The sequence below is a fragment of the Bombus pascuorum genome, chromosome 7 (genome assembly GCF_905332965.1).
Source record: "Bombus pascuorum chromosome 7, iyBomPasc1.1, whole genome shotgun sequence".
Lineage (NCBI taxonomy): Eukaryota > Metazoa > Arthropoda > Insecta > Hymenoptera > Apidae > Bombus > Bombus pascuorum.
In genome coordinates, this window is record NC_083494.1 from 12,918,159 (window position 1) to 12,944,030 (window position 25,872).

Consider the following 25,872-nt stretch of genomic DNA (forward strand, 5'->3'; position numbering starts at 1 on the left):
ATAATGTATATAACGTATATAATAATATAATAATAGTAATAAGTTTCAGTGATAGAATTTCGTGTGGTATTCTGCAATTCATACATTTCAAACTATTATTCACAGATTTTTCTTTTCTTCCCAATGTTTCCACATTTCTATTTCGCATCTTTCATTTTTGATGTTGCTTAACCTAATTGAAAAAAAGAAAATTACGCTGGACGATCTCATTTTATATTATAACAAATTTTTCAGTGTTGGTTCCTAGTTAAATACCAATTTCTCCTACATAAAAGATAATTTAGAAAATTTTTGATACATCAATGATGAAGCAATGAAAGAAAGAAAAAAGGAAAGAAAGGAGCGATACTGCGATTCTCGAATAAGTACGAAGAACGAATTCTCAATATCGGTCTATAAAATTTTCAATGTTCTAGAGTAAAAATAGAGCTAGATAAATTTTTACGGAAGCGAAACTGTCTCGCAAAAGTATCGTCGTAAAGTATCGCTGAAACTTCCGCTCGCAGCTTTCTTACCGCGTCACGTATTTGTTGTTTGAAACTTCGAATTGCGTTTAGCAGGGAAAAATGAATGGGAAAAGACATATCCGGGTGAGTTTCGAACTCTCTTTAAAACTTCCGCCATCTGACTTGTACCTTCGACCCTTCTGGGACAGACGAACATACAATACCCTTTAGAAAAGTTATCACGGAGAATGGATCTGAATTTTTACAATCTCTTGCCACGATTTTATAATTCTATCTCTCGGTTCAATTTTCTCTTTGTTGGATTTGAACGGAACATCGGCCGAAAGGGATCAATTTCGAGTTTTCGATCAATGTGTTTGCATAGAAATTTACTTGAATCATAATTTTGCTTTTTTAACCTCGCTATATACCTTTACATCTTTTGCGTTTAAAGATACAATCGATATTCCATCTCCCCCGTATCATCATCAAACAAAAATAATCTCCCCATAATAATTCTATCAACATTCACCTCGATCGACCAGAAGAAGCTAAAGCAATGCTCCGCGTACACCCCACAATAACAAAACCCTCTCCTGAAATTCTCCAAACTTTACACGAACGTACCCTCCACTACATTACCTTCCGTACAACACCATCAACTTTATCCATGTAAATCTATAGGTTTTATGCTACCGTTAACTTTAATAACATCAACCAGTAAACAGGAAAATATTATGTACAGAGTGGAAATTTTTATGCAAGCTGGTATTATTTAAGATATAATTAACATAATTGAATTTCCATAGAAAATTGTTTGACCTACTAGATATTGTATAAAATACTGTAATTTGGATATTCATTATTTCTTTGGAAAATTCCATTAATAATTTAATGTGGACCGATGAAGAGGAGATTAGGTTTCTTTTAAGTTAACCTTAAGACTAAACTATTCTCAAATTGAGATTCTTAACTCCTCAGTGTTAAACGACGTCTCTGGCACATCATTGTAGGTTTTGGCATGGGAATCGCAAGGGGCGCCAGAGACGTTATTTGACGTCAAGAAATTGAACGAGCAACAGTCGCTCGAATTATCCATAATAATCTAATGAACAGTCTCTTCGGAGGACTTGCTTGTTACTTTGAAATATTTTTGGTCACGTGTATAATATTAGAACCTCTACGAAAATATCGATCTCATTCTCACATACTTTTCAATCATTCACGCTAAACATTTTATACTCGCATCTTAAAATAGTTTAAAATGATAGCAAATTACACGCTATTAATATATTTAGTATTAAAGCTAGTTTTGCTCCGAGAGATTTCATTAAATATCATAATAGACACCTATAACATTGTCTTAAACTTAGCATCGGACCAACATTGGAAGAACGCAAACGAACGAACGTTTTTCGATAGACTGATTTCACAAACCTTCATGCAGACACGTTCGTCTTGGCAGCGCAGTCTGACAGCCAACAAAATAAGATCACGAAATCGTGTAACCTGAGCTAGCTCGCGCGAGTAGTCAAGAAAAGAATCGTTGCCGTCTGTCACGGAGTGTCACCATTTTTTCCACCCTCGGTCGTTCCACCCTCTCACCTAGGTTTCCCGTGCGTACGCCAGGTCGTTGATCTTCGCTCGAGGAAGTGTGCACGCGGCCTTCGCGTCCTTGACAGTGGTACGCGCGAGCGCGTCCAGTCGCCGAGGGCAGCCTGAGGAATTTTTGTTTTCCGTCAGCTTCCTTTGTCGGCAGTTTTAACCCCCGTGGTTCTTCGCTATGCATTTGCACGCGTGCAAAAGACTATCGTGAGTGAATCATTTTTGCGGACCAGGGAATTCGACGAGGATCGGTCGAGGGAGGCTTGTCGAAGCGTTCACGAGTGAAGATCGACCTGGCGATCAAAGTTCACTGCACGGGATTTTGGTTAGTGGTGCAAAAGATGGATTTCGGGTTATATTAGGTCGTAACGTATGGGATCTTCGATTTATTTGCTTCAAGTAAATAGTTTTGTAATAATTTTTGTTGTACGATGAACAATTTTATTTAACACAAATACGTCTGTTATTTCTTTAGAAGGACGATTACAAGATAGTTGTTGCAATACCAAATTGGTGATTTATGGCAATAATGTTTGATGATTTTTTATATCATGTGAAATATAGACGAACAATAAACAACGATGCAGAAGTTTAATCGCCTGCGATTTAAATCCTGTATCGACACGTTTTGATCGGTAAAAATATTCCTATTTCGGTGAAACTCTTCCTTTTTTACATAATGTACCTCGCGATATTGCATGCCCAATGTGCATCCTAAGATACAACATTTGAATATCGGAAAAATATTAAAAGTAGAATATTTTATGGAAAATAATGTAAAAATGGAAATTTCCATCATAAAAATCGAGTGTGTCCGATTACTGGAGATATTAAAAAGTGTTTGGAAATTCACGAATTATATTAAACCTAAAAGAATGGAGGCCAGATTCAAAAAGAGTGTCTAAGCTAAATTTCATTTTATTCCTAAAAACATATGCATATTAGGTACACTAAATATACTAAATATAATATCTAAATATACATCTGCACACTATCTAAATAAACCACAAGTCTCTCAGTTTGTCTAGTTTAATAGCCAGAAAAGTCTTCTCGTTGACGCTCGATTAATCATTTTAAGTTATATTTCAACTCCTCCAGATTCACGAGACATCCGAGCACTTAAGATAAAGTGGACGTTCGATCAATACGGATCGGTTATCGTTGCTTCGCTTAAACCATCAACCACGCTAGCCAACCTCTAGACGAAGGTTATTAAGTTTAAAGTTTGATCGGCCGTCTCAACGAGGAATTATGGAAATTGTAAAACAAGTCCTCCTCTTCGCCAACAATTTCGCACGGTTTCAATGGAATTCACAAACGTTTAAAACACGTCAGAAGCACGCACTGGTTTGAACATGTTGCAAAAGAGATATTCGACAAAGTGTTTACAGTGTCGACGACATTCGATCTACCTGCTGGACGTTTGTACGTACGGTCTTAACCCTTTGCAAGCTGAGACTTTGGCATCGTCAACAGAACAGCTCTTCCATTTCGCCACGATACGATACAAAGACTTGCGTTTGATTTGTTTGGCTTTTACACATTACCGGTATCGCACGGTTAATTCTTCGCGAATACAGGAAACGATTTAATTGCCGAATGCTGAGAGATTTTCAGGATTATCGTAAGCCCCGTTTTACTCGATCAGGTTTCAATACGATTTAGCGTTAGCTGTGTTGATAGTTTTGCTAATACTGGAGATTATACAGAATATATGTATAAGGATTTAGTAGAGCGATTAGTCCAGGATGGATTAGGAATTTGTACTTTTCAGTATAAAGAGTTACTTCTATTTTTTTTTTATAAAACACCATTGTGTATCTATAGTTGTAAGAAAAGCGTTATAGTTTTCGTAACGGGGAATAAAATTATAATTTAATTATGAAACCGAAGGGATGATACATTGAAAGTTAAAATATGCGATTCCATCTAAATAAATAAGAATTTGATACTTCGAATAATCTTGTTTGATGGACAAATAGTAATATCTCACTTTATCTTCTTGTAATAATTAAAATTTGTCCAATTTTGCAACAAATACGATAAATCATCCTGGGAATTATGAAAGGGGTATACTTGTTTCTTCCTGTTCTTTAATATCTGTTGCACTTGTTTCAGAATTTATATAGCTTTCTTCTTTTGTACTATAGCCCAAAAACCTAGATTATGTCTCAAATTTTTAACGCTCAGAACCTCGTTCGTTATATGTAATTATAAATATTCGTAGGAAATTCTGGTTTGCCATAAATTACTAGAGCAATTTGCGAAAATTTATAGTATTCGAGGCATGAATACCGCGTAACAATGTTGGGAAGTTAAAAAGCAACAGCAATTACAACGGGCTAAATCACTGAGCGGACTTGGAAACCGGCAGACGTTAATTTCCACTTGACTCTCGAACTCGGCTCTAATTAAATCCACTTTAAACTCGAATCGTTTCGTCGTCGCTACAATTAGAAGTCACTCGAAGGTGTGCGGGGGTGGTCAACCTCCTTTCCGGAAGATTCGATTGCAAAGCATTCGCGAATTTCGAGGCCAAACTTCGTTACCTTGCCGTTTCCAACGGGGAGCAAATCAGAGCAAACAGAGAAATTCCCCTTTCCATTCTCTTCTCTCGTGAAGAAACACACCCTGAAAGTTTTCCAGGCGTAGTCAACGATTTAGCGAATTTGGAAATAATTTTTTCTCCGATAGAATATACAGATATTTTGTAGAATTTTGAAAATCGAAACATTCAAACACGTTGATCGAATGAAAAATTGCTATCATTTCAGAGTTGTTCTGTTAGAAAGAGCGTTTCATATAAAACAGGACACCCGATTATTTATCACATTATGCACTCGTACTTGTTATTTTTATCATACATTTCCGTACGTTTCTTGCGTAGGAATATCAGTACTGAGAAAGAAACGATGTTGGAAAAGTGTTCTCGTTGCATTGAAATTATCGACACCAACATATCTGTAAAGTGCAGAAAATGAATCAAATGCCGGAACCTTTCGTTGATTTAATATTTGCTAAGAAATAGAGGGACTTTACGAAAAACTTGCGTCCATTCAGGGTACTCGCGTAAAGAATGTTCTGTATAAAACAGGAACATAAAATATCAAAAGACCAATAAAAAAGTACAAACACTTTTCGTAAGTTCAATATTTGCCAGAAACCAGAGAGTAAAAGAGAGGGAGACGGAGGAGAGGAAGATAGGAAAGACTCACCTCCCTCCACGTAAATCACATACAATACACCTTTATCCACTTCAATACGCGGCTGAACGGTTCGAGCACCTTCTGGACGCGATTCAACGGTTCGAAGGGGCTGGTTGCTCGAACTGCTGATCAATTGTCTCGTAAATCGAAAGATTCCGTTCTTTTTTATTCGTAGGGTGCCTTCGACGTTGAAAATTTGCGGACAGGATGGCAGGATCGAGCCGGGAACCTCGGCCAGGCCCTAAACGACTATCTTCATCCCTCGTAAGTCGTCGCGACAGACGAAACTGGTCTTCGTTCGATTAAAGGGCTGCTTCGAACGACGAAGGGAGAAAGAGAGAGGAGGGGTGGTGGTTAGGTTGGCGTCGCGATCGAGATGAGCGATCTACAGGCCACTCTCGAGTTCTCCCTCGAGCTCTGCAAGTTCTACAATGTCGACCTGTTCCAGCGTGGGTAAGCGGATTCACCAGCCATTCTCGTGAACGGAATGTGTGCACGACGGCTGGCTTGCGTAATTTGCAACGGCTTACCTATCGCCATCGCCTCTAAGCTTATCGACGATTTCCAATTTCGCAGGTATTACCAGATACGAACTGCCCTCAGAGTGTCGCCCAAACTGCCTGTCAAGGTGGAGGTTAACCAGTTACGCAACCGTGAGTACTTCTTTTGAATTTCACTGATTTTTCACGAATTTTCGATAGCGTTGGAGATTTGGACAGGCTTAGATTTAAAATACTACAAATCAGTGTGTAAATCTTTATGAAAAATAAATTTTTCTAAACTTCTTCCATTATCGTTTGATCGATTGCGTTTCGTTAAATCTAGTAGACGGTAGAATCGCGTTTGTACGAACAAGTTAATGCTCAGACTCTATCATCCGAAGTACGATCGAAGGTAATTTCGTGTTACGTCCGGTGACTCTTTACGTAAACTAAAATCCATCCCTCGAAACGGCTACTGGCTGTGCAAATATAATTAGTCGGATCGCATTAATCCTAAGGAACTGTCATAAAACTAAGCATTTGTATCTTAACGTTAGGGCCCTTAATTTGTTAAGGTTATTGGATGTATGTGAATACAAAGGAACGCGTGGATAAATTGTAAGGTAGAAAATATATATATTTTGAATATTAAAGTGTAAGTACAAAGTTTGGAATACAATATGAGGTGGTCCAGATCCGCACGCTAGCAGCGTTATCCTATGACTGGAAAACCCTGGAGCCAACGTTGCATCTGTACCGTTTATGGTTTGCCTTCGACACAGTCTTTTGTCTATGCGCTGTCGATGGCTTCGGTGCTTGAGAAAATTAAAGACCAGATGTAGAGTTTTCTTAGAAGTGGCGACCACTTCAACATAATTGTTATAAAATATATTCAAGTCGAGACGTTCCTTATGGTTATTGCTCCATTAGGTCGGTTTTTTCCCATGTTCAACGATCATTTCCACCCGCAAGTGACCGATGCTGGGGCCACCAATAGCCAGCAATAGTTTCGCCTCTGCGGCAGCATCGTAACCGAACTTCACTGATTTATCTGCCTTAGATCAGTCAACATCTCTTGACTGGTTTTTCATCCGTTGATCAATCAATGTCTTGACTGGTTTTCGTTCATCGATCAGTCATCAGTTGTAACTTACTATCTACACGTCTCTGAGAGTACGTATTATAACTCTTTATATCCACAAAGTTGTTGGAATAAAGTATATATTATAACCTGTTACTTTAATGTTATAATCAGTCAACCACCTCCATTATCCTAAACGAAATAGGATTGACCAATTCGTGGCGTCGATTATCGAATCGTAATGAGAATTCACGACTCTCGTTGACGCGATCTACCGATCTACCATCGAATATTTCGTAATATAAAAGTATAAATACTGAATCCCATAAGGAATATATTGATATAAGCGATCTTTTGTTTTTGCTCGAAATAAGTTTTTAAATTCTAATAGAATTGAACTAATATGAAAGAAGCTGGAGCGAATGGTTATGTAATAAATTTCTGTTATCGAAACTGCTCGACTGTCTGAACTTCTTCGTCCTGTTCGAACAAACGAGGTTCTATCGCGCAGCAGAATTCTATTTATCAGAATGAAATTTTACTTAATACCCGATTAATTGAACTTTTGCCGATTGAATTCACTCATCTGAATATGAGCTGCTTTCGTGTGAGCAAAAAATAGCAGATAGTGAGAATAATGAGCGTTTTTCAACAAGATCAGATAAGTGTTTTTTTGTCATACTTAAAACGTTACCGAATACTTCAATGACAAGCTCTGTATAATACTCGAACAACGTTTCATTCGAATAATCGCCAACTGTGACATCCACGCGCTTCATTAACGTCACCCACTCACCCACATCCTCTGACCAAACTAACAATCTTCTCGCCAACTTCTTTCCGCTTGAAAGAACCAAAGAAAAGAAGCGAATGGTAACTGAGTTTCCAGAAATTACCAGCCCTTTGCCGCGACAACGCGTGTCCGGCGAATCAAAGAACTTTCCTCGTGGAGGCAGAAACTTCTGTGGCACCGATGGCGGCAGAAAACTCGCTCGAGTTCACCCCGTCGAGTTAGACAACGGCTGCGACTAGAATTTCGAACTAGTTCAAACCTAGCTTGCACTCGATAGCGTTAGAAAGTTCCCTGAATCGCTTGTATCGCGTTGCCACCCTTCATTGTGCATCGAAACTCGAGCTTCTCTCTTCTATCTTGTGAAAACGAATGAAAGAAAGAAAACCACGAGACGTTCAACGTACCCCGCTGGGGGTAGCCGCCCACGTGCTATATTATTTTATATTTATATTTTTTTTTTTCTTCACCAACAAGATATAACACTTTACCAAATGTCCGCAAGGACAAATTGTAAAATAACCAAAATAAAATAAAAAAAAAAAAAAAAAAGTTCAATTAGACGTTTAGACGCACAGTCATACACGGTTTAAATAATTTGTTATAAAACATTCCAACGTTAAATAGCGGAAAACTATTTGTCACCGACGAGTATTTTAATCCTCCAATAACATCGTTAGGTTGCAAATAATAATAACGTATGTTATTTATAAATTTAGGGTATTGAATTTTATTTTGTATTTTATATCCTCCATGATGGAGATCAATAACAAGTTGAAATTGAATTAGGAATTCGAAAATTGAGCGATTCAACTGAAAATTATTACGGTGCCCGATAAGCGCAACGGTACCATGAAAACAGAGTATTTAATTTGATTTTGTATTTTACATTCTGCGCAACAGAGGCGAGTAAAAATAAAATTAAATTAAAAGTTCAACCGTAAATTTTGACGGATCCCACTAGTCCAATGATACCATGAAAGTTAAGAATTGCAAATACGTAAGTACTTTGCGGTACTTTATCCGATGTGAGGATGCAAAAGAAACGTCAACCGTACGATCATTGTGTTCTAGACTCGTTGGAGGCGCCTGGGACCAGCAAGCGCTTTCAGATCCTCTACAGAAACGAAGAGGTGACACTCGGCACCTCGGTCTTATTCCGAGCTCACGTGCTGGTGCACAGTCACAAGATCGAGGAGGTTCTCTCCCGCACCCACTTCAATCTCGGCGTCGAGCTATGGTTCAGCGAGCCGACGCAACCAGGAAACATGGCCTGCGTGTCGTCTAGGTAAGATAATCGCCTTGGTGTATCTCGAAACGTACTATCATCTCGCTGTACCACTGTCATTTGGTAGACGGTAGTGATATGTTCGCTGACCGCGACGATCGTTTGAGCGTCGCTCGCGAAAAGAAACGATATTGCGGTTTCGTAGGATTGCTACATGCGACTTGCTATACAAGAATCGTGAGAGTCTAATGTTTGTAACGTAACGAAGGCAGCGAAGAGAAGGAGCAGTTACGTTTGAAGTTAGTTTGTAGACTCTTAAGCCGCGTCTACGCTATATACTACGACATATTATACGTATAGCAAAGTTGTATAACACGTTAAAGAAACCAAAAGAAAAATCTTATGTAATAACGTTACGCGTGTATACAAGGTATTTTAAAAATAGGTGATTAATTTTTGGTATCGTATTCTATTCATTTCAAGCACGAAGGGAGGTGATATTAAGTCTAAAGATATTTCTTTTTCAAGATATAAATACTTCTTAATTACAGGAATATCTGTCACACGTAGATGACAAGCACTGTTAACACTTTGTATTTGCAAGAATAAAATGTAAAATGATGGTAATATTAATTACATTTTCTTCGTATGTACCCTGCACCGAAACAATGCATTTGAAACATCAAGTCACACTAATTAAACGTAAGCTACAACCGTAAACTTGTCATGACGATTATTATAACGAAATCTAATTTCATTTTAGTCACTGAGAAGCCATACTGGTCAGCATTATTTTCTTCATTCTACTGCTAGAATACGTATTATTAGAATATTAAATTACATTTATGTATAGTAGCAAAGAAATGGATAGAAATTACGAATGTCCTATATGTTTTGAGACAAATGTTCAAATTAACGAATTTACGTTAAATTAATATAAACAATAAATTTGCTGGAGACTAGTCTTTGTGAGACAGAAAGTAGTAAAGACCAAAAGAATAATTCCCATATGTTTTCCAAAAAGCGACAGAAAATCTTCTAAAAAATTGAACATTTAATTACAGGAAATTGTGTAAGTCGAAGTAGGCAGTCGTTAAAATCACATTACAATTTCCGTAACATGGTTTGAATATAATGCACGAGGAAAAGACGTAATGCTCAGTTGTTGAAGGAACACCGACCTCTACAACTTCCATAAATTTCTTCCGCCCATTATGCCTAGGCAAAAGTACACGACAAGAAAGCAGAACTTCCCCACAGACCTAATAGATGGAGAGATCGATAACCTTGGCCGCGTACGCTTTCATGTTCTACCTTGAAGGTTTGACGAGCTTCGTTTGCTTTTTGCTTTGTAGGGCATTGCAGCTGAACTTCGCACCCACGAAGGGGCTTCACTATCATTTGCCGGTGCTCTTCGACTACTTTCATCTTGCCGCCGTCTCCATCACGATTCACGCCTGCCTCGTGGCCCTTCATCAACCTTACATCAAGTCGGTAACAAGTTAAATTTTTTCTTTTTTTATATTCTTTTCTCATAATATAATTACAAAATATTTTTATTTGCCTACGTATACACGATTGTTAACGATGGAAATTTCTCTTTTCTGCTTACGAACGCTGATTTCATTGTACCGTGTTACACGCAGGAAGAGCATACTTCATTATGTCCAGAGCTGGTAAGTTTCAAATTTTGTATTTCTTTTTTCTTTTTTACAATGAAAATGACAAATTTATGGACACAGTACTTTTAATGCGAATAACGATTTTTTTTTAATTTCCTCCCTTTTGATCAAGTTCTTTTCTTTTTATTTTTAATTGTCTATTTTGGTGGTTTCTCATGTTTTAAGATTAATAAAGAGTGGACATTAACCGATAAAGGGGAAAAATTATTAATTATTGAAGAATATATTGTTGAACGAGCTTTGATTATTACTTTTATATATTGTTTATTTTATATTGCTTAAATTGTACATTATATCTGAAATATTTAAATGTAATATTTATATATAAATGTTTATGCGTTTAAGTTAATTTTATGTTTTACATATGTTTATATATCGTAATGTGGTTTTTTCATATTAGAAAGCCAATTAGTGACTACAAGGAAGGAATTTTTAAAATGGTGTTTTCTTTGCTCATTAAATTACAGAGACTGTAACAGGGAGACTTTTTTGTACTCGAATTGAACGTACAGTGTAATAAAGTATCAAAGGGGCATTATTTCTGGATTAATTAATTCTTTGAGTACAGAATCCTTTTTAATGGCTGTGGGAAAAATATTCTTACCAATTATTAAAACACACATGCTCCCAGTATTATTATAGTGGAAACATTTTTTTAGATTTTTATAGAAAAGCACATTTATCGTTTAATTAGTTAATAATTTATAGTCGAAGATTAATAGTTAAATCAAGGACTATGAAATATCAAATATCCTATTACGACTATTGATAAAATTATTTATTATACGCAGAATAACAGTAGGAGAATAATAAAATAATAACAAAATAGTGATAGAATAATATCGAACTATCGTAATTTTAAGTCACAAAATTTCATATCAAATTTCAAATTGTGAGAACAATGAAAATCCACACAGTGAAAAATTAAATGACCAAAAACTAAATAACCAATTTACAAATTTAAATCGTGTCCGACCCCCTAATCGTTTCAATCAAAAAATTCTATTCCATTCGTAGTGACAATGAGAGTTCGATTATGTTTTAATTTAACATCGCGACAGCGTAATTAACCGAATAATATGCTTGCAGTGCGCCGCGTGGAGGGAAACCGTGGCTACAATTTAAACAGACTGCAGCAAACGGGGACAACAATGCTCAGTTAGGAAATATCGTGAGTTCATGCACGAGTTTCATTAAAATTTTTAATTGATAGTTTAGCTGCTACAGAAAGGAAGATCAAAAGAATGCTTGCAACAAGATATTCGTAACTATTGCAGGAAACAACAACGAGGTGCGTTGGTTCAGCCACGAGGATACAACACGCGAAATTAGTTCAACAGGAAGTAATCAGGTTACTTTTGGCCGCGAGGGAATCTTTGCTCAACGACTTAGCTGATTTAGCGCGTCTGCTACCTTCTTGCCAGCAAAGAGCGCTCGAGCTTGCTCAGAACACGCACAAAGAAATTACCAAGGTCGGTACCGCTTCTCAGGTTTTCTTACAAAATTCTTTGTTCTTGGCGTGTAAATTATTACAAGTCGCTTTTGACAAAATTCGACTTTTATTTATGGAACATAGAGTTAGTCAGCGAAATTATTTCTATCACTTGCTACAACTGAATCGCTGATCTTTGTGCTTTATATATTTATGAATACAACTAAGATACTAGGTAGATAACAATTTTGATATTATCAGTAATATAAATTATAAATAATTTTGATATTATCAGTAATATAAATATTCGAACTTGAAGACACCAAATTGACTTACACATGTAATATTTTTCTTTTTGTTTCTTGTGACTTCTCTGTGAAAGATGTGGTTGTGCTGTAGTTACAGATGATGGACACGGAGGAGACTGATGTCGCTCAACTCTGCGCACAAAATATCGTTCTCTGGCAACATTTTCTGGAAGCGTTCTCCGGGCGCGAGGCTGTTCATCAGCATCTTGCGAGGATCCATCATCAGCTGAGGGTAAAACGCTCGTTTTATTGTCATTCATTTCCCACAGTTTCTAGGTGTCCTCTTTTAGATTAATTACTTTATTTCAAAGACACGAGACAGATACACCATAGAATTACGACGAAGGAATTTGTGGCCTTTTACGATCCAACGATACTAATTAAGAATTAAACGAAACTTCGTTTCAAATATTCTAAGAAAGTACCACTCTATTTAAATTAACATCTTTGGTCGCAAATTTATAGGTGAAACGTTTTGCGGAAGGTTTCTTCGTGCTAGAAAACCCTAGGACATCCGCATGGGGCTGTTACGACGCGAACTACCAGTCGTATCAGGCGGTGAGCGAAGCGGCAAGAAGATCGCGATATCTGTCCTCGTTGCCACCGCTCCCAGTGCACTGTCCGGAATTGGACGGAGATCTTCAGTCTCTGCCTTTGATCTTCGAGGATCAGTACGTGGATATGAAGCAGAGGCACAGAAACAGCGGCAAGTATCACTTTGATGAAAAGAATGAACGCGATATAGCTTTATGTCACGCGTGATCAATCTTTTTGTACGATGATTATAACACAGGATTTGTTCTTTGTTCTCGTTAACCAAGCATTTTTACTAATTTAATTGCAACCAACAACCGTTGTATGTGTATATCACCAAGATATTCTCTATTCATACAAATATTATTAAGCGACTAACAAAATTGTCACAAGCCATAGGGATTGCTACCCCTAAAACATCCCCTAACTTTTTCAAAAATTAATCAAACAGCAAATGCTCGTTGCAGTTCCCGGCATCGACGACTGCAGTTGCGGCATAGCAGCAATCCTAGAGTCGCGATCCATGGGAATCTGGTCACCAAGGAGCGAAGGCGCGGCTCAGGATATCGGTTCGGTCCAAGGTCGTCTGATGCTCACTCCATCCACGCTTCCTGCCAGGCACAGCAAATCCTTGGACCAACTAGGTCCAGACATCGCTCCAGTTCAACCAAGAACATCGCCAAAGACGCTTCCTCGATCCGTGTCCACGCAGCTGTTTCCAAGACAGAGAGGCGGGGCGCGAAACGTTACTCCACCAGCGACAGTTCCTTCGAGAGGAAGGCAAAGGTCGACAGCGCCGTCCAGTAGCACGCTTTTCCCTCCTTCGGGGCAGCAAGCCTGCTCCGCTCCAAACCCATCCCTAGGATCGACACCCGTGATCCCGTTGCCTCGCGCCAAGTCTACGCAAATGTTGGTGTTGCCCAGACAACAGAATGATCCTCAGAACACCTCGATAACGTCGCTCCTCGCGGCTATGTTTCCTGAATTACCGCCAGGAGGACAGTTACCTGGGTACAGACCGTCGAACAAGTCCTGCGAACAAACTCTTACGGTACCCACCTGTCTGGCAACGATGGACCATGCTCAGATGACAGATTGTTGGAGCGAGAATAAGGCTCCTAATATTAATGAAGGTAGGAAGATGAGGAGGTGGAGGAGGATTCTCTGATTCTTTGAGAGTAAAATTTATGAAGAAGAGAGTGTATGAAAGATTGAACGACATAGGTCAGTTTGGGGAAGGATGAAATTGCACTTATACCTGGGTGTATTAGTTTCTTTTTTCTAATATCTTCTGTTAAGATTTCTGAGCGATTAAGTGTAATGCTAGCAGAAGAGTAACTGTCAGACAAAAACATCAAATCTTTATGATTCTCATATAAATATTTATACAGGTCATCTTGAATAATTCCATTAAGATTTATCTATTTAATATGTAATATTCCAATCAATATTAATGTCATCCTATACATTCGATATGCTTCTCGATAATATATCATATAATTTATGGTTATCATATTATAATATATGGTATAAGATTGTATCAAATGAAACTTTAAACCATCTTACATAACATGTTTATTCCACTGCCTACCAAGAAGCTCATGAGTTAATACATTATCTTTCATTACACACGATATAAAAATCCAAGTAAATATTATTGAAATGATATTCGAATATTAACATTCACGTGTTTGTATTTATAATAGACGATACAAGTACATATCTTTTTATCAAGAACATTAAAATGCGAGTGATTTGGTATGGGTTTTTGGAGCATACTTATTTTATAGAATTGATGATAAAATGTTCTTGATTCGGTGGAATAATTTTGTATAATATTACGGAGTAGCTACTTCGTAATGAATCTGCTTGTTCGCTAGTATGGTACATTCTGTACAACTCTCCATATTCCCTACATTGTCCTCGGAACACTCCCTTTGAACTTACGGAAAAAACACTCGCTCTGAACTCTCATTCGCTATACGCGGTTCACCCTTAAGAGAACTCACCCCTGCGTGTGTACACGTACACAACCGTACACTCATACTCATCGCACAACTTTCACGTAGCGTGCATTTTTGAAATTTTTATTTTTTACGGCTCATACTCCGCTTAACAGCTCTTTCTTCTTTGCATTACTCACTCAATAAAGTTTATGACACCCTTTAGAAAACACCTCTATGTTAATATTCTACGTTCTTTAGTACCTGCAACCAACAAGGTTTTCCTCTTTCAAAGTATTTATATAATTTATATTATAGAAAATATATTATGTATTCAGGAAATATTAAAATATTACATTTACGTTATTTACACTATCTATGTTATTATAAAAGTAACTTACAAAACCTTCTAACAATCCACCAAATCCTAGTACATCCAATCATAGGTACTTATTTGCCTTTATCTATTTCAGTAATAGTTAAAACGTTATTAACTGCTTATTGAATTTTTATCCGTTTCAATTTTACTAAGCGTTAAATTGATCAAGTCGTTAACTATTGCTCTACAGATTACCATTCTCTGGATACAAGAAGAATTCGACTAGAGCCACGCAGTCACCGATTACCAACGCGTCACCCACTGTCGACCGCCAACGACCAAAACAACTTTCTACCAACAAAAGCGAGCGTCAATGGCGACACGTTTCTCCCAGAACAACAACCGCTTCACACAGCCACGCTGGACAGAGTGACCTATCGAGGAAATTCCCGTAAACAAACGCATCAAACAGGTGGCAAATACAGTCAAACGAATGGTCTAGAGTCTCGCAGGTATCACACAATTGGTAAAACTGGGTCCGGGTTAAGTCAGCGAAATCGAGAAGTTCAGGATCCAATGAATGGCGGAGGGTTGCCGAGCAGTCATTCGATGATGGCTGATCCTTTGTATAAAAGATCCAATTACGCGTCGACAACTACAGACTCCTTCTTCTATCGAACAAATGGCACCAGTGGGAGAACACGTGGAGAACCAGAGAGACCAAGGAGACCAAAAAGCACAGAAAGATTAGTAGATGACGTTGATCGTAACGAGTATTGTGATTTTCGAAGAGAAAGACCAAGAAGAAGAGAGGAGAGGTCTGCCGTCAAGAGCCCTCGTAATGGCGTCGCGCCTTGTTACGGAGAAGCAGAGAAACATAGGAGGCCACATAGCGAAGATAAGATGCAAGAATTAACTAACGAGATGTTTTATAAGGTGATGACAGCTATGTCTGAACCGAAGAAGGAACAACGTGTAGAGAAAAGGAAGGACAGGCATGGAAGAAGACCGCATTCCGCGCCTGTTCTGGATATTGACCATCCGGCTGAGGAGAATAGGAAATGTAGTCATAGGAATAGGAAACCAGCACCTCCACCTCCAGCTTATCAGGATCCTGCGGTGGCTCCGCTGCCAAAGTACAGGCCTCCACCTCCGGTAACCACGACGAGCGTCCTGGGGGTGGAGAATAATAATAAAATTATCCTGAAGGTAGTATCTCTTACGTTCTTCTTTAATAATTCTCTACATAAAATCTTCATACGTGAAAATTCTTTCTTCATAATTACAGGTAGAGCCCATCAAGTCTCCCATGGAGGCGCCAGCAACGAATGGAACGACACCATCCGACACCTCCAGCGCTATCCCAGCGCCAAGCGTGAAAAGACTGAGATGTGCGAGTGTGCCAGTAGCGCAGAACAAAGTTGTGGTACCACGAAGCGCAGTGTCGTTACCTTGCATGCCCATACGCGACAGCAAGGACAGCCTTAGCAACAATCTTCCCGTCATTCCGAATCCTCTGAGCCCGCCGTCCAGCAGACCGAGTAGCCCAACGATGAGCTCCAGTTCCAGCAACCTTACGTCCGAGTGTTCCGGATGGGTGAGCAGCGGGGACACGTCTAGCTCCGAGCAACGTCGAAACGCGAAGCTATCGAGCGAACAGCTTCGTCAAAAATTGTCAAAAATCGTACCAAGGAAAGAAAGACCCGCTCCAACGAAAGAAAGCGTAGAAGAGCATTCGTACGAAGAAGTACGACTCCCGCCTCCAAAAATGTTCCAGGACGAACCACCGCCTCCAGAGGAATTTCGTGATCCGCCTGCTATCATCGATAATCCTTTGTATCACGTTTACGAGACGGTGAAACCGGTTAGAAGTCCTAAACAGACGAAGACTGCACCGTGTAGTCCTCAGAAGAACAGAGATAGGGAGAGGGAAAGGGAGAGAGATAGAGACCTTCCATATGGAGCTAGAGATATTTGTTTAGATTGTTATCAAGAGGGCAAGGAACTGTTACAGTCGATTCAGGATGATTCGATTAATTTTAAAAAATGCAAGGAAGCGTTCAAGAGGCAGATGAGCTTCTCAGGGAAGATTTACAGGTGCGTTGACGATTGTACAGGGTTTCTTGTGAGATTTGATTTCGCTGGTTTGGTGGGATCAAGCTTTTCGTTTGATAATAAAGTTGTTGGCTAATTATTAAGTACAATGGATGAACGATAGTTCGATATCATTCATGCATTGTGTTGTTAAATTAACGACAGCTCTAAAGATGATTAATTGTTCCTGTTATTTATGACGGTTCGTTTAACTGTACCGTATTGATCAGATGAAACACGAAATGCAATATGCGTGTGATAAAATAATTTTGAAAGTTTGGAGTAAAGTGTTTGTTAGAATAGCCTTCTAACGCTTTACCAGATTATAATTCATTTAGCTGAGGGTTTAGTGGTGTACATTAAATATTTTTATTTCAACACCGATTAGTCATATAGTTTAGCTACCAAGTCCTTTGGCCTTCACATAGTCCCTTCGTTATAACACGTATAATTTCACAGCGAAAATTATGATTTTCTGTATTTGGTTGTTCGAAAAGTTCGTAATATTTAGGGGAAATTTTAAGCTAATATATTTCTATAAAATTAATATTTTATTTAACTTTTAAGTTTCCTAATGATCAGAATAAGCGACCATTGAATATTTCAGTTAAAACAATACTTTTGCCTTGCATTTGAGAAAAACGATAGTTTACTCAATAGACAAGATTTTAAAGACGTCCTTTTTAAAGTTCTAAAAGAATAGACGTCTTGCCATTTAATTTGGAAATTTTAAATGATATCTGGTAGCAGATGTTTGAAAGATATTACAAGTTTGGTTTAAACACGTCTCATTAAATAATTATTTTTTACAATTCACCAGTGTTTCCTCTTTACGTGTTGCAGTTGATATCTAATTTTCATCAAACTTGATATCTTATTGATTACCAGAAATTCATAGTAAACCATTTTCTTTCAATCTCATAACGAACAGTGTCCACCTAATCTCATCTTAACAATCTCGCAACAAAATATTTCCAACTATTAAAAACGCCACGAACTTTCCAAACAATTGAATAACTCTGAGCCAAATTTTAATATCGTGCAATTATTTTCGCCTATTTTTCTTTTTCGCCTTTGTTCGCAAGCATCCGTGCCATTTTCTATCTGCCTTTTTGAGTTCGGCGATGGCTTTCTTCTGTCACTTTGTGTTTTTTCGTAGTTAAGTTTCTCTTTGTCTACCTTATCCCCTCTAGAGAACACAAGGAAGCGCAGTTGCGTTTCCATAAACGTGCCCATTCCTTTGGATACGGTGACTTCCCGACCCCGTCGTCGGTAAAACCTCTAAGATCGAATGTGCCTCTTAGTGATTATCCGACCCTGGCCTCGACCATGCCGTACTTCCACATCAGCAACGAGTACCGGCTGTTCTCGCCGGAAGGAGCTCATCTGATTATCTGCGTGCACGGTCTCGATGGCAACCCTGCTGATCTTCGTTTGGTCAAGACGTACTTGGAACTGAGTCTTCCCGGAGCGCATCTAGATTTTTTAATGTCTGAGAGAAATCAAGTGAGATTTGTTTTATTATATTTTATTAGGAGGACAGAATTTTTCTCAGTTTGATTTATATAAATAATAGAAGTTTATTTATTTATTATGATATATATCATTTATAATAATAGAAGTTTATAATTTATTATTATTTATTATAGAAGAAAATTTATTTATTATGAATGTTTTTTTTTAATTTATTAGATTGCAAGATATATTTCCTAGTGATTCGGATTGGAAATTAGCTTTGCATGTTATGTTTTTGTGAATACGAGGAGATCGGTCTTTCGTATTTCTTCCTCATCAAACAACCATCAATTAATTTTGTTTTTCATGGCTCAACTAATTTTTGTATAACGTCGAAATAACTTAACTGTAACTTTGGAAATTATTATCCGTAAATTTAAGAATGAAAAATATTATAAAATATTTGAGATACATATACATTCGTGTGAGATTGAGTTTGAAGTAGAATCGCCATAGATTTGATACCTCAAAGCGAGTCTGAATTAGAACGAAAAATGGCTAGAAGCGAGAGTGAAAAAGATTGTCTATTCGAAAGAAGTAACGAACGAATGTTAATAAATTGCATATTTTTATGTTGTATGAAAAGGGTGACACATTTTCGGATTTCGATACAATGACGGATCGACTGGTAGCCGAGATTCTGCATCACATCGAGACGTCGGGTCTGAACCCGACGAAAGTAAGCTTTATTGGACATTCTTTAGGGACCATCATCATAAGAAGCGCTCTGACGCGGCCTCAATTACGGCCGCTTCTTCCACGTTTACACACCTTTCTCAGCCTAAGCGGTCCACACTTAGGTACACTGTATAACACCAGTGGATTAGTTAACGCAGGTAATGTCAGAAAATAATTCGTCTCTTCTGGTCGTTAAAGACGACATTTTAGCGATTTTGTAAACATTTCTAATAATCTCAAAACACATAAAAAGTTTATAATAATTCTAAATTGGATAATTGTAAAAATGAAAGAGCTTCTTTATTTTAAAATCGTAAGTTCTTACACGTTAAGACCTGAAACTGTTATTTCCAAAATAAAACTATGTCCTCAGGTATGTGGTTCATGCAGAAGCTGAAGAAGTCCGTCTCGTTGCTACAACTGGCTATGAAAGATGCGCCGAATGTTAGACGGTCGTTCATGTTCCGCCTCAGTCAGAAGAGCAATCTCGAGAAATTCAAACACGTGCTGCTGTGTGGCAGCGCGCAGGATCGATACGTGCCGCTTCACTCTGCTCGTATAGAACTCTGCAAAGCCGCCGTACGAGATTCGACCGATCAAGGTAATCGAACTCCATTTATTTTTTCATTTATCTCTGGTAATACGACTTTATCGAACGAGCAATCTTGGGAATAAGAGACTTCCATCAGGAGATCCTAAAAGGCTATCTTTTTTTTTTTCTCTTTTTTACCAAAGAGTTCCACTTTCTTACGAAAGAAAGCAGCTTATTGGCTTTATGCCGAGAAACTACATATTACAATTTTAGTGTTCCAAATTTGACATTCTCTACGCTACAATGGAACGTGATTTGGAACAGTAAGAATAGGACTTCACAACAGTTTTATAATAAAATACTTGGAAAATAAAGATAGCGATTGCTGACCTTAACTGATAGAAGAACGAGTGGATGAATTTGTAATAGAAAAGTATATTGAAATAAGTATACGTATAAGTATTAGTGTATGCTGATCCAGATCCTCACTGTCACAATGTTACAATACAATGAAAGGAGCTATGATAGAGAGCACGTTCATATATTTATGGCAAAGGACATTACAATGGAACGTGATTTGTTACTTTTAAGAACAGTAAGAGTAGGACTTCACAACAGTTTTATAATAAAATACTTGGAAAATAAAGATAGCGATTGTTGACCTTGACTGATAGAAGAACAAGTGGATGAATTTGTAATGGAAAAGTATATTGAAATAAGTATACGTATAAGTATTAGTGTATGCTGATCCAGATCCTCACTGTCACAGTGTTACAATACAATAAAAGAAGCTATGATAGAGAGCACGTTCATATATTTATGGCAAAGGACATTACCAAAAAGGTGATCTTGTAGCTGTAGCTGAAGGCTATAAGAAACAGCAATAGAAATCTACTTATAGCTCTTTTGTTTCTAGACCTTGTAACTGAAAACAAAATTTATATTCAAAGGTACAATAACATTGACCTCTCCTTATTTCGAATTTTTTGTTTCACTAAATTCTATTCTCTTCTTAACATTGGTCTCCAGGTTACGGATATAAAAAAGTGAAGATGTAGAGTTTTTCTTGAAGTAATTACTTCCACAACGATAAACGTACAATTTGTACTGAATGTCAACTGGGGTTCTAATACTTATATACTAGGTGTATATAATTTGAGTGAATAATAACAGAATATTATATTGAGTAGGAGACCCTAATCGTGAAATGTCAGATGCGTCGCAATTGAATAAAATAAATTAAAACAATGTGATCTTGCAGGTGCAGCATATCGTGAGATGGTGCACAACATCCTGTACCCGGTGATGTCCTCGTCAGGAGTAAGTTTAGTGAGGTACGACGTGCACCACGCGTTACCTGCAACGGCAAACGCTCTGATTGGCCGAGCCGCGCACATCGCCGTCCTCGATTCCGAGCTTTTCATCGAGAAGTTCCTGCTGGTGGCTGGTCTGAAATACTTCAGATAAGGAACGGACTGCCTAGCGACTTAAATGACGAACCGTTAAAGGAACAAGATAAAAAAAATGAAGAGAAACTAGTCTAATACTAGCGAATTAATTAGCAGCAGGGAGAGATGAACATAAAAAAAAAAAAAAAGAAAAAAGAAGAATAAAGTCGAGAGCGGATTCTCGTAACTCTCCGTGTCGTCTTCGATCGCATTAGGAATAATTAGCGCGTCCTGCTCGATAATTGCCCCGCTTCTAAACTAAAATACCTTCGCCTCTTTTTTCAACGCTTGCTCCGTTTCTCTTTTTCCAAACGATGGAAAATCGGTCGTTCGATCGATCAGAAGCGGGGCAATTCCAACGTTTTTACACACAAGTGGCCACATCGTTCGGACATGTTTTAATATAAGAACGTCGTCGATCAGTTTCTCTCGTTAGGTTCCTAAGTGTCATTCCATCGTGGCGCCATTCGAAGCGCGTCCCTCGCCCTCCATTTCGACGATTCATCGAGCCATCGAACGATTGTAACGTATTGTAACGAATGGACCTATGCCTGCGCGAAGAATGGGCCTACGTGAATGCTTGTTTCCGCAGCTGGCTCTTCTCTCAATGGAAGAAAATCACGAAACGAGTAGTTTCGTAGCTTCAGATTGGTTTAGGGTGGTTTCATGGTCAATGGTGTTGGATGTGTTCACTGTTATCTGAGACGAGTACGCGGGAGCATTTAGGGAAAATACAGAGTGAAACGTAGGATGATAGACTGGGAATTTCATGGAAAATTATGTAGAAATGGCGGAGTTTTTATTATTCACGTGCTACGTTACTCGTGTACTTTTACTCCTCTGTAAGCAAACCGAATTATCAACGATTCCCAATGTCTTGAATAATGTAATTTCTATCGGGAGATCCTTTAAGAGAGCAGAGATGCAGAATCGTTTAGTGACGCCTACTAAAAGGAATACTGGAAATACAGTAATTTTCAACAAAGAATTCGATAAGAGTTTCGATTAACAATAACAAAAATTTATGTGCCAATAGTCTTCTCACTTGCTTCTCATCTGACAAGGACCGCAGAATTTTCTCAGATTTGTCGAGTATCTGTAATCATAAAGGAATTAGACCTGAAAATAATCTCATTTATATCGTCTGTAAGTTCTATGGATGAACATGTTTGCCTATGGAGGATTAATGATGACTCGCAAGATCAAATCTTCTGAAAATGAAATGGAATACTGGTAGAAAATGATTTATACAGGATATAGTAAATGGAATATTTGGTCAGTGATTTAACTTGAATTAAATGGGAATTGATGTACAATATCTTAATAGAAACTGGAATTGAAACTTCCTTTTTATGATGATGATTGTGATATATACATGAATACTGCTATAATAATGGTGCTCTGCTTCTTATCTATATCGTTGTTAGTCTGTATTCCATTAATTTATCCATCGAGATAGTATCTCTCTATTAACACTTCTGTAACAAGCATTCCATTTTATTAATTCAGAGCTAAGACAATTTTTCAAGTTTCATTTGCTTCTACGCATACACATACATATGTATACGTGTCTATTCAGAATATCTTTCTTGAAAACAACGTAATAATATTTCTCTATAGAAATGTCGATAATTCAACATATATTACGGTAAGTTAAATCACTGGTTATGAGTCACTGATTAACGATAACGAACGTTTACGTAAGATTACACAAACTACGCCAAACCATCCTAAAGCAATTGAAAACCAATTTAAATATCGAGTTTTCGGCCTATCGCAAAACCCGATGCTGTCGAGTAATTCCCAGGGTAGAAAAGAGAAATAGAAAAACGGGAAACGAATAATCAATTTATTAAAAGATAATCGAGACACGAATAAAGGATCGTTCGAACGATCCTCATCGACATCTATCATCGTCATCGACATCGATATCGCGTCATATATACCAACCGTAAAATCCGTTTTAACGTCACTGCGAAAAAAAGCAAGAAAGGAATCTCTCGTTAACAAACTAATTAAACGAGAAAGAAGAAAATCGTGAACTCGCCTTTTTTCCCGCTTCTTTTTAAGACTCGAGAGAACACAGCGACGCATCGCATGACGGGTTCCACCGTGGCTCCTTTTAACGTAGCCTGGTGTCGAAAAAACAAAAAGAAAAAAATGGAAAAATCTAAAAGAAACGCAAAAAAATATACGATGTATATTATAGAAAAAGAAAAAAGAAATTAAGACAATGCAGGGACACATTGTCTAGACGCTAGGAAAGTTACGAAACGCATGTCAATTGTTACTCTCAGATAAGTGTGAGTGCGTGCGGTGTGCGGAGGATGGATGAGACGCGTAAAGTATGAAAGCAAGAGAGAGAGAGAGAGAGAAAGAGAGCGTGAGAGTATCTTAATTTAAAAAGAAAACAAAAACGAAACACGGAAAATAAAATACTAAGAAAATGGCAAACATTGCGGGAAGATGATAAGAAAAGAAGGTGTAAGGATACAAGGTACGACGAGGAATCTCGAAATGATCGTTACGTCGAAGAAACTTACAGATGCAAGATTTCAAATGTTTTTTACGTTCGAATGGTGATAGTGAAACGATGATAGTGAAACGACGATAGTGAAAATTAACGGACAGAAGCAAGACGAGCAAGAGGAATAGTAGAGGAATAAAAACACGAGGAGAACGAGACAAGTGACTAAACATTTTCAGGTATATGAAATCCCTCCAATACTAGATCTCAATTGCTCAGAACAATCTAAGTAAAAATGTTATACATTTAATCGTAAAATCGAAGCAACGAAGACGCGCGGCTATGTCGCGTCTCTTAATTGCTAATCGTGAATGTCATCGAAAGAATGGGAGAGAGAGAGAGATACGTGTGTAATTTTGATGTTTTTCAAGATGGAAGAAGAGGGAGAAGGTCATGAGTCGACGAGATACGCCGCGCTACGCCGATACGATTATGGCAATTTGATTTTTCCACGCGACTGGATGAAAGTTATTTCGTGGATTATAGTGGAAGCATTTAATCTGTTGCTCGTTTTTACGAAGTGTGGTTAAATACTTCGATTAATGTGTTCGTCGATAATTGAGTTTATTTATTTCTCTGAGAATTATCGTTCAAGGTAATGTTTTTCATTGATTATATTTTTTGAAATTTTAAGTCTTTATTTATACCAAGTAACGCGATTATTAACGTATTTGTTAAATATAAATCTAATAATTCGTCTCTAATTTACATTAAAATACATATATATATATACATTATACACCTTATAAGTATTTGAATTAGTTAATAATTTTAATCAAAATTCAAATAAATTCCAGCGTACAATTAATATCTGGACACGTTGAAAACAATTTACAGAGCATTATTTGTAAACAATTTTTACATGATTTTCTATGCATGTAGTAAAGGAAAATTGCAATGTCGTACGGCGATTCTTCTTGTAATATCGTTAAGTGTAAACCCACTGCGCCCAATATAAACGTTTACCCATGAAATTGTCGTGTAAACCGTTTACATCGTAAAGAAAATAAAAAAGAAAGAAAGAAAAATGTTGCGCGTACTCGTGAAAAATCGTGTAACGTACACGTTCCGCGTCGCGCGATGTGTTGCTATACGGTTCATCGGAATTCTAGACCGAGTACTGCTTCTTCAGGACCACAGTATCTTCTTCGTATTCGTCTTCGTTCGTCCGAGTCTCACACTCGTAACAACTGTCAAGCACAAAAGAGTTTTTAGAATTTTTCCTGTCCATCTATAAGGTCACATCGTTTTCCTTCATTTTTCCTTTACGCATTACGCTCTGTCGTTACTTACGATCGTCGGATTATCGAACGTGCGTTAGGAGTGAAGAGAAAGCATTTGCATTTGAAAAGTCAGAGAATTTTTTTTAATTTAAAACGATGTTCTATTTGATATCAAAATATAGATTGAATTTTACTACTCTAGATAATACGTATTTGTCTTACCTTTATAAGGTGCTCATGCGATTATTAAATTATTAATCAACATAGTTTTTCTAAATGACAAATATACAATTGAACGTGCAAAGGAACCACTTAATTTGTTATAAGGCAATTTTTCTCTCTTCGCTTCTTCTCCACTCGCGCGTCCCCATTGATTTCTCAGCCGTTGTTCGTCGCACACTCGCACCTATATCCTTTTTCTAATCTCTTTGTAATACCTCGAACGTGTCATCGCACGAACGATCGTTCTTCGACGCGATCTCGTTCTTGCGTCCTTGCAACGCATCTTTTCGGCGTCGTGTTTTCCATATATCGTGCCACTTCGAGTTTGTTCTTCGATCGAAGAAATTCTTCGAGTTTACGCGAGAAGAGAATAAAGAGGCGTGCCACCTGAAGAACGATGAAACACGCGTTCTACTACCCCGTTTGTCGATCGATAGAAAGAGCGAATGGTCGCGAACTGGGCACAAAGCGGTAGAAAAATTCGACGAAGCTAAATAGTGCGAAGAGTTCGAATGCGATTCTGGTCGAAGGAATTTTCAGTGCTGTCCTATTGTTTGCTCAATTGTACGTCGTTGTG

At 37.8% G+C, this 25,872-nt stretch overlaps 2 protein-coding genes across 5 annotated transcripts in view; both read left to right on the forward strand.

Moving 5' to 3' along the window:
* Positions 1–24,878, forward strand: part of LOC132908708 (uncharacterized) — a 48,096-nt gene extending 23,218 nt beyond the window's left edge. The window contains exons 2-17 of one of the 4 annotated variants that reach the window (XM_060962954.1): positions 5,433–5,710; positions 5,834–5,910; positions 8,685–8,898; positions 10,194–10,328; positions 10,485–10,514; positions 11,610–11,691; positions 11,798–11,992; positions 12,352–12,492; positions 12,726–12,966; positions 13,262–13,927; positions 15,307–16,265; positions 16,345–17,153; positions 18,344–18,656; positions 19,252–19,501; positions 19,717–19,944; positions 21,137–24,878. In XM_060962954.1, the coding sequence (XP_060818937.1) occupies positions 5,634–5,710; positions 5,834–5,910; positions 8,685–8,898; positions 10,194–10,328; positions 10,485–10,514; positions 11,610–11,691; positions 11,798–11,992; positions 12,352–12,492; positions 12,726–12,966; positions 13,262–13,927; positions 15,307–16,265; positions 16,345–17,153; positions 18,344–18,656; positions 19,252–19,501; positions 19,717–19,944; positions 21,137–21,342 (4,623 nt within the window). In that variant the 5' untranslated portion in view covers positions 5,433–5,633 and the 3' untranslated portion in view covers positions 21,343–24,878. The remainder of the gene's footprint in view (positions 1–5,432; positions 5,711–5,833; positions 5,911–8,684; positions 8,899–10,193; positions 10,329–10,484; positions 10,515–11,609; positions 11,692–11,797; positions 11,993–12,351; positions 12,493–12,725; positions 12,967–13,261; positions 13,928–15,306; positions 16,266–16,344; positions 17,154–18,343; positions 18,657–19,251; positions 19,502–19,716; positions 19,945–21,136) is intronic. The other 3 variants (XM_060962956.1, XM_060962955.1, XM_060962957.1) reach the window with 3 other exon arrangements.
* Positions 1–25,872, forward strand: part of LOC132908710 (fasciclin-2) — a 237,751-nt gene that overhangs the window by 200,254 nt on the left and 11,625 nt on the right. The window lies entirely within an intron of this gene.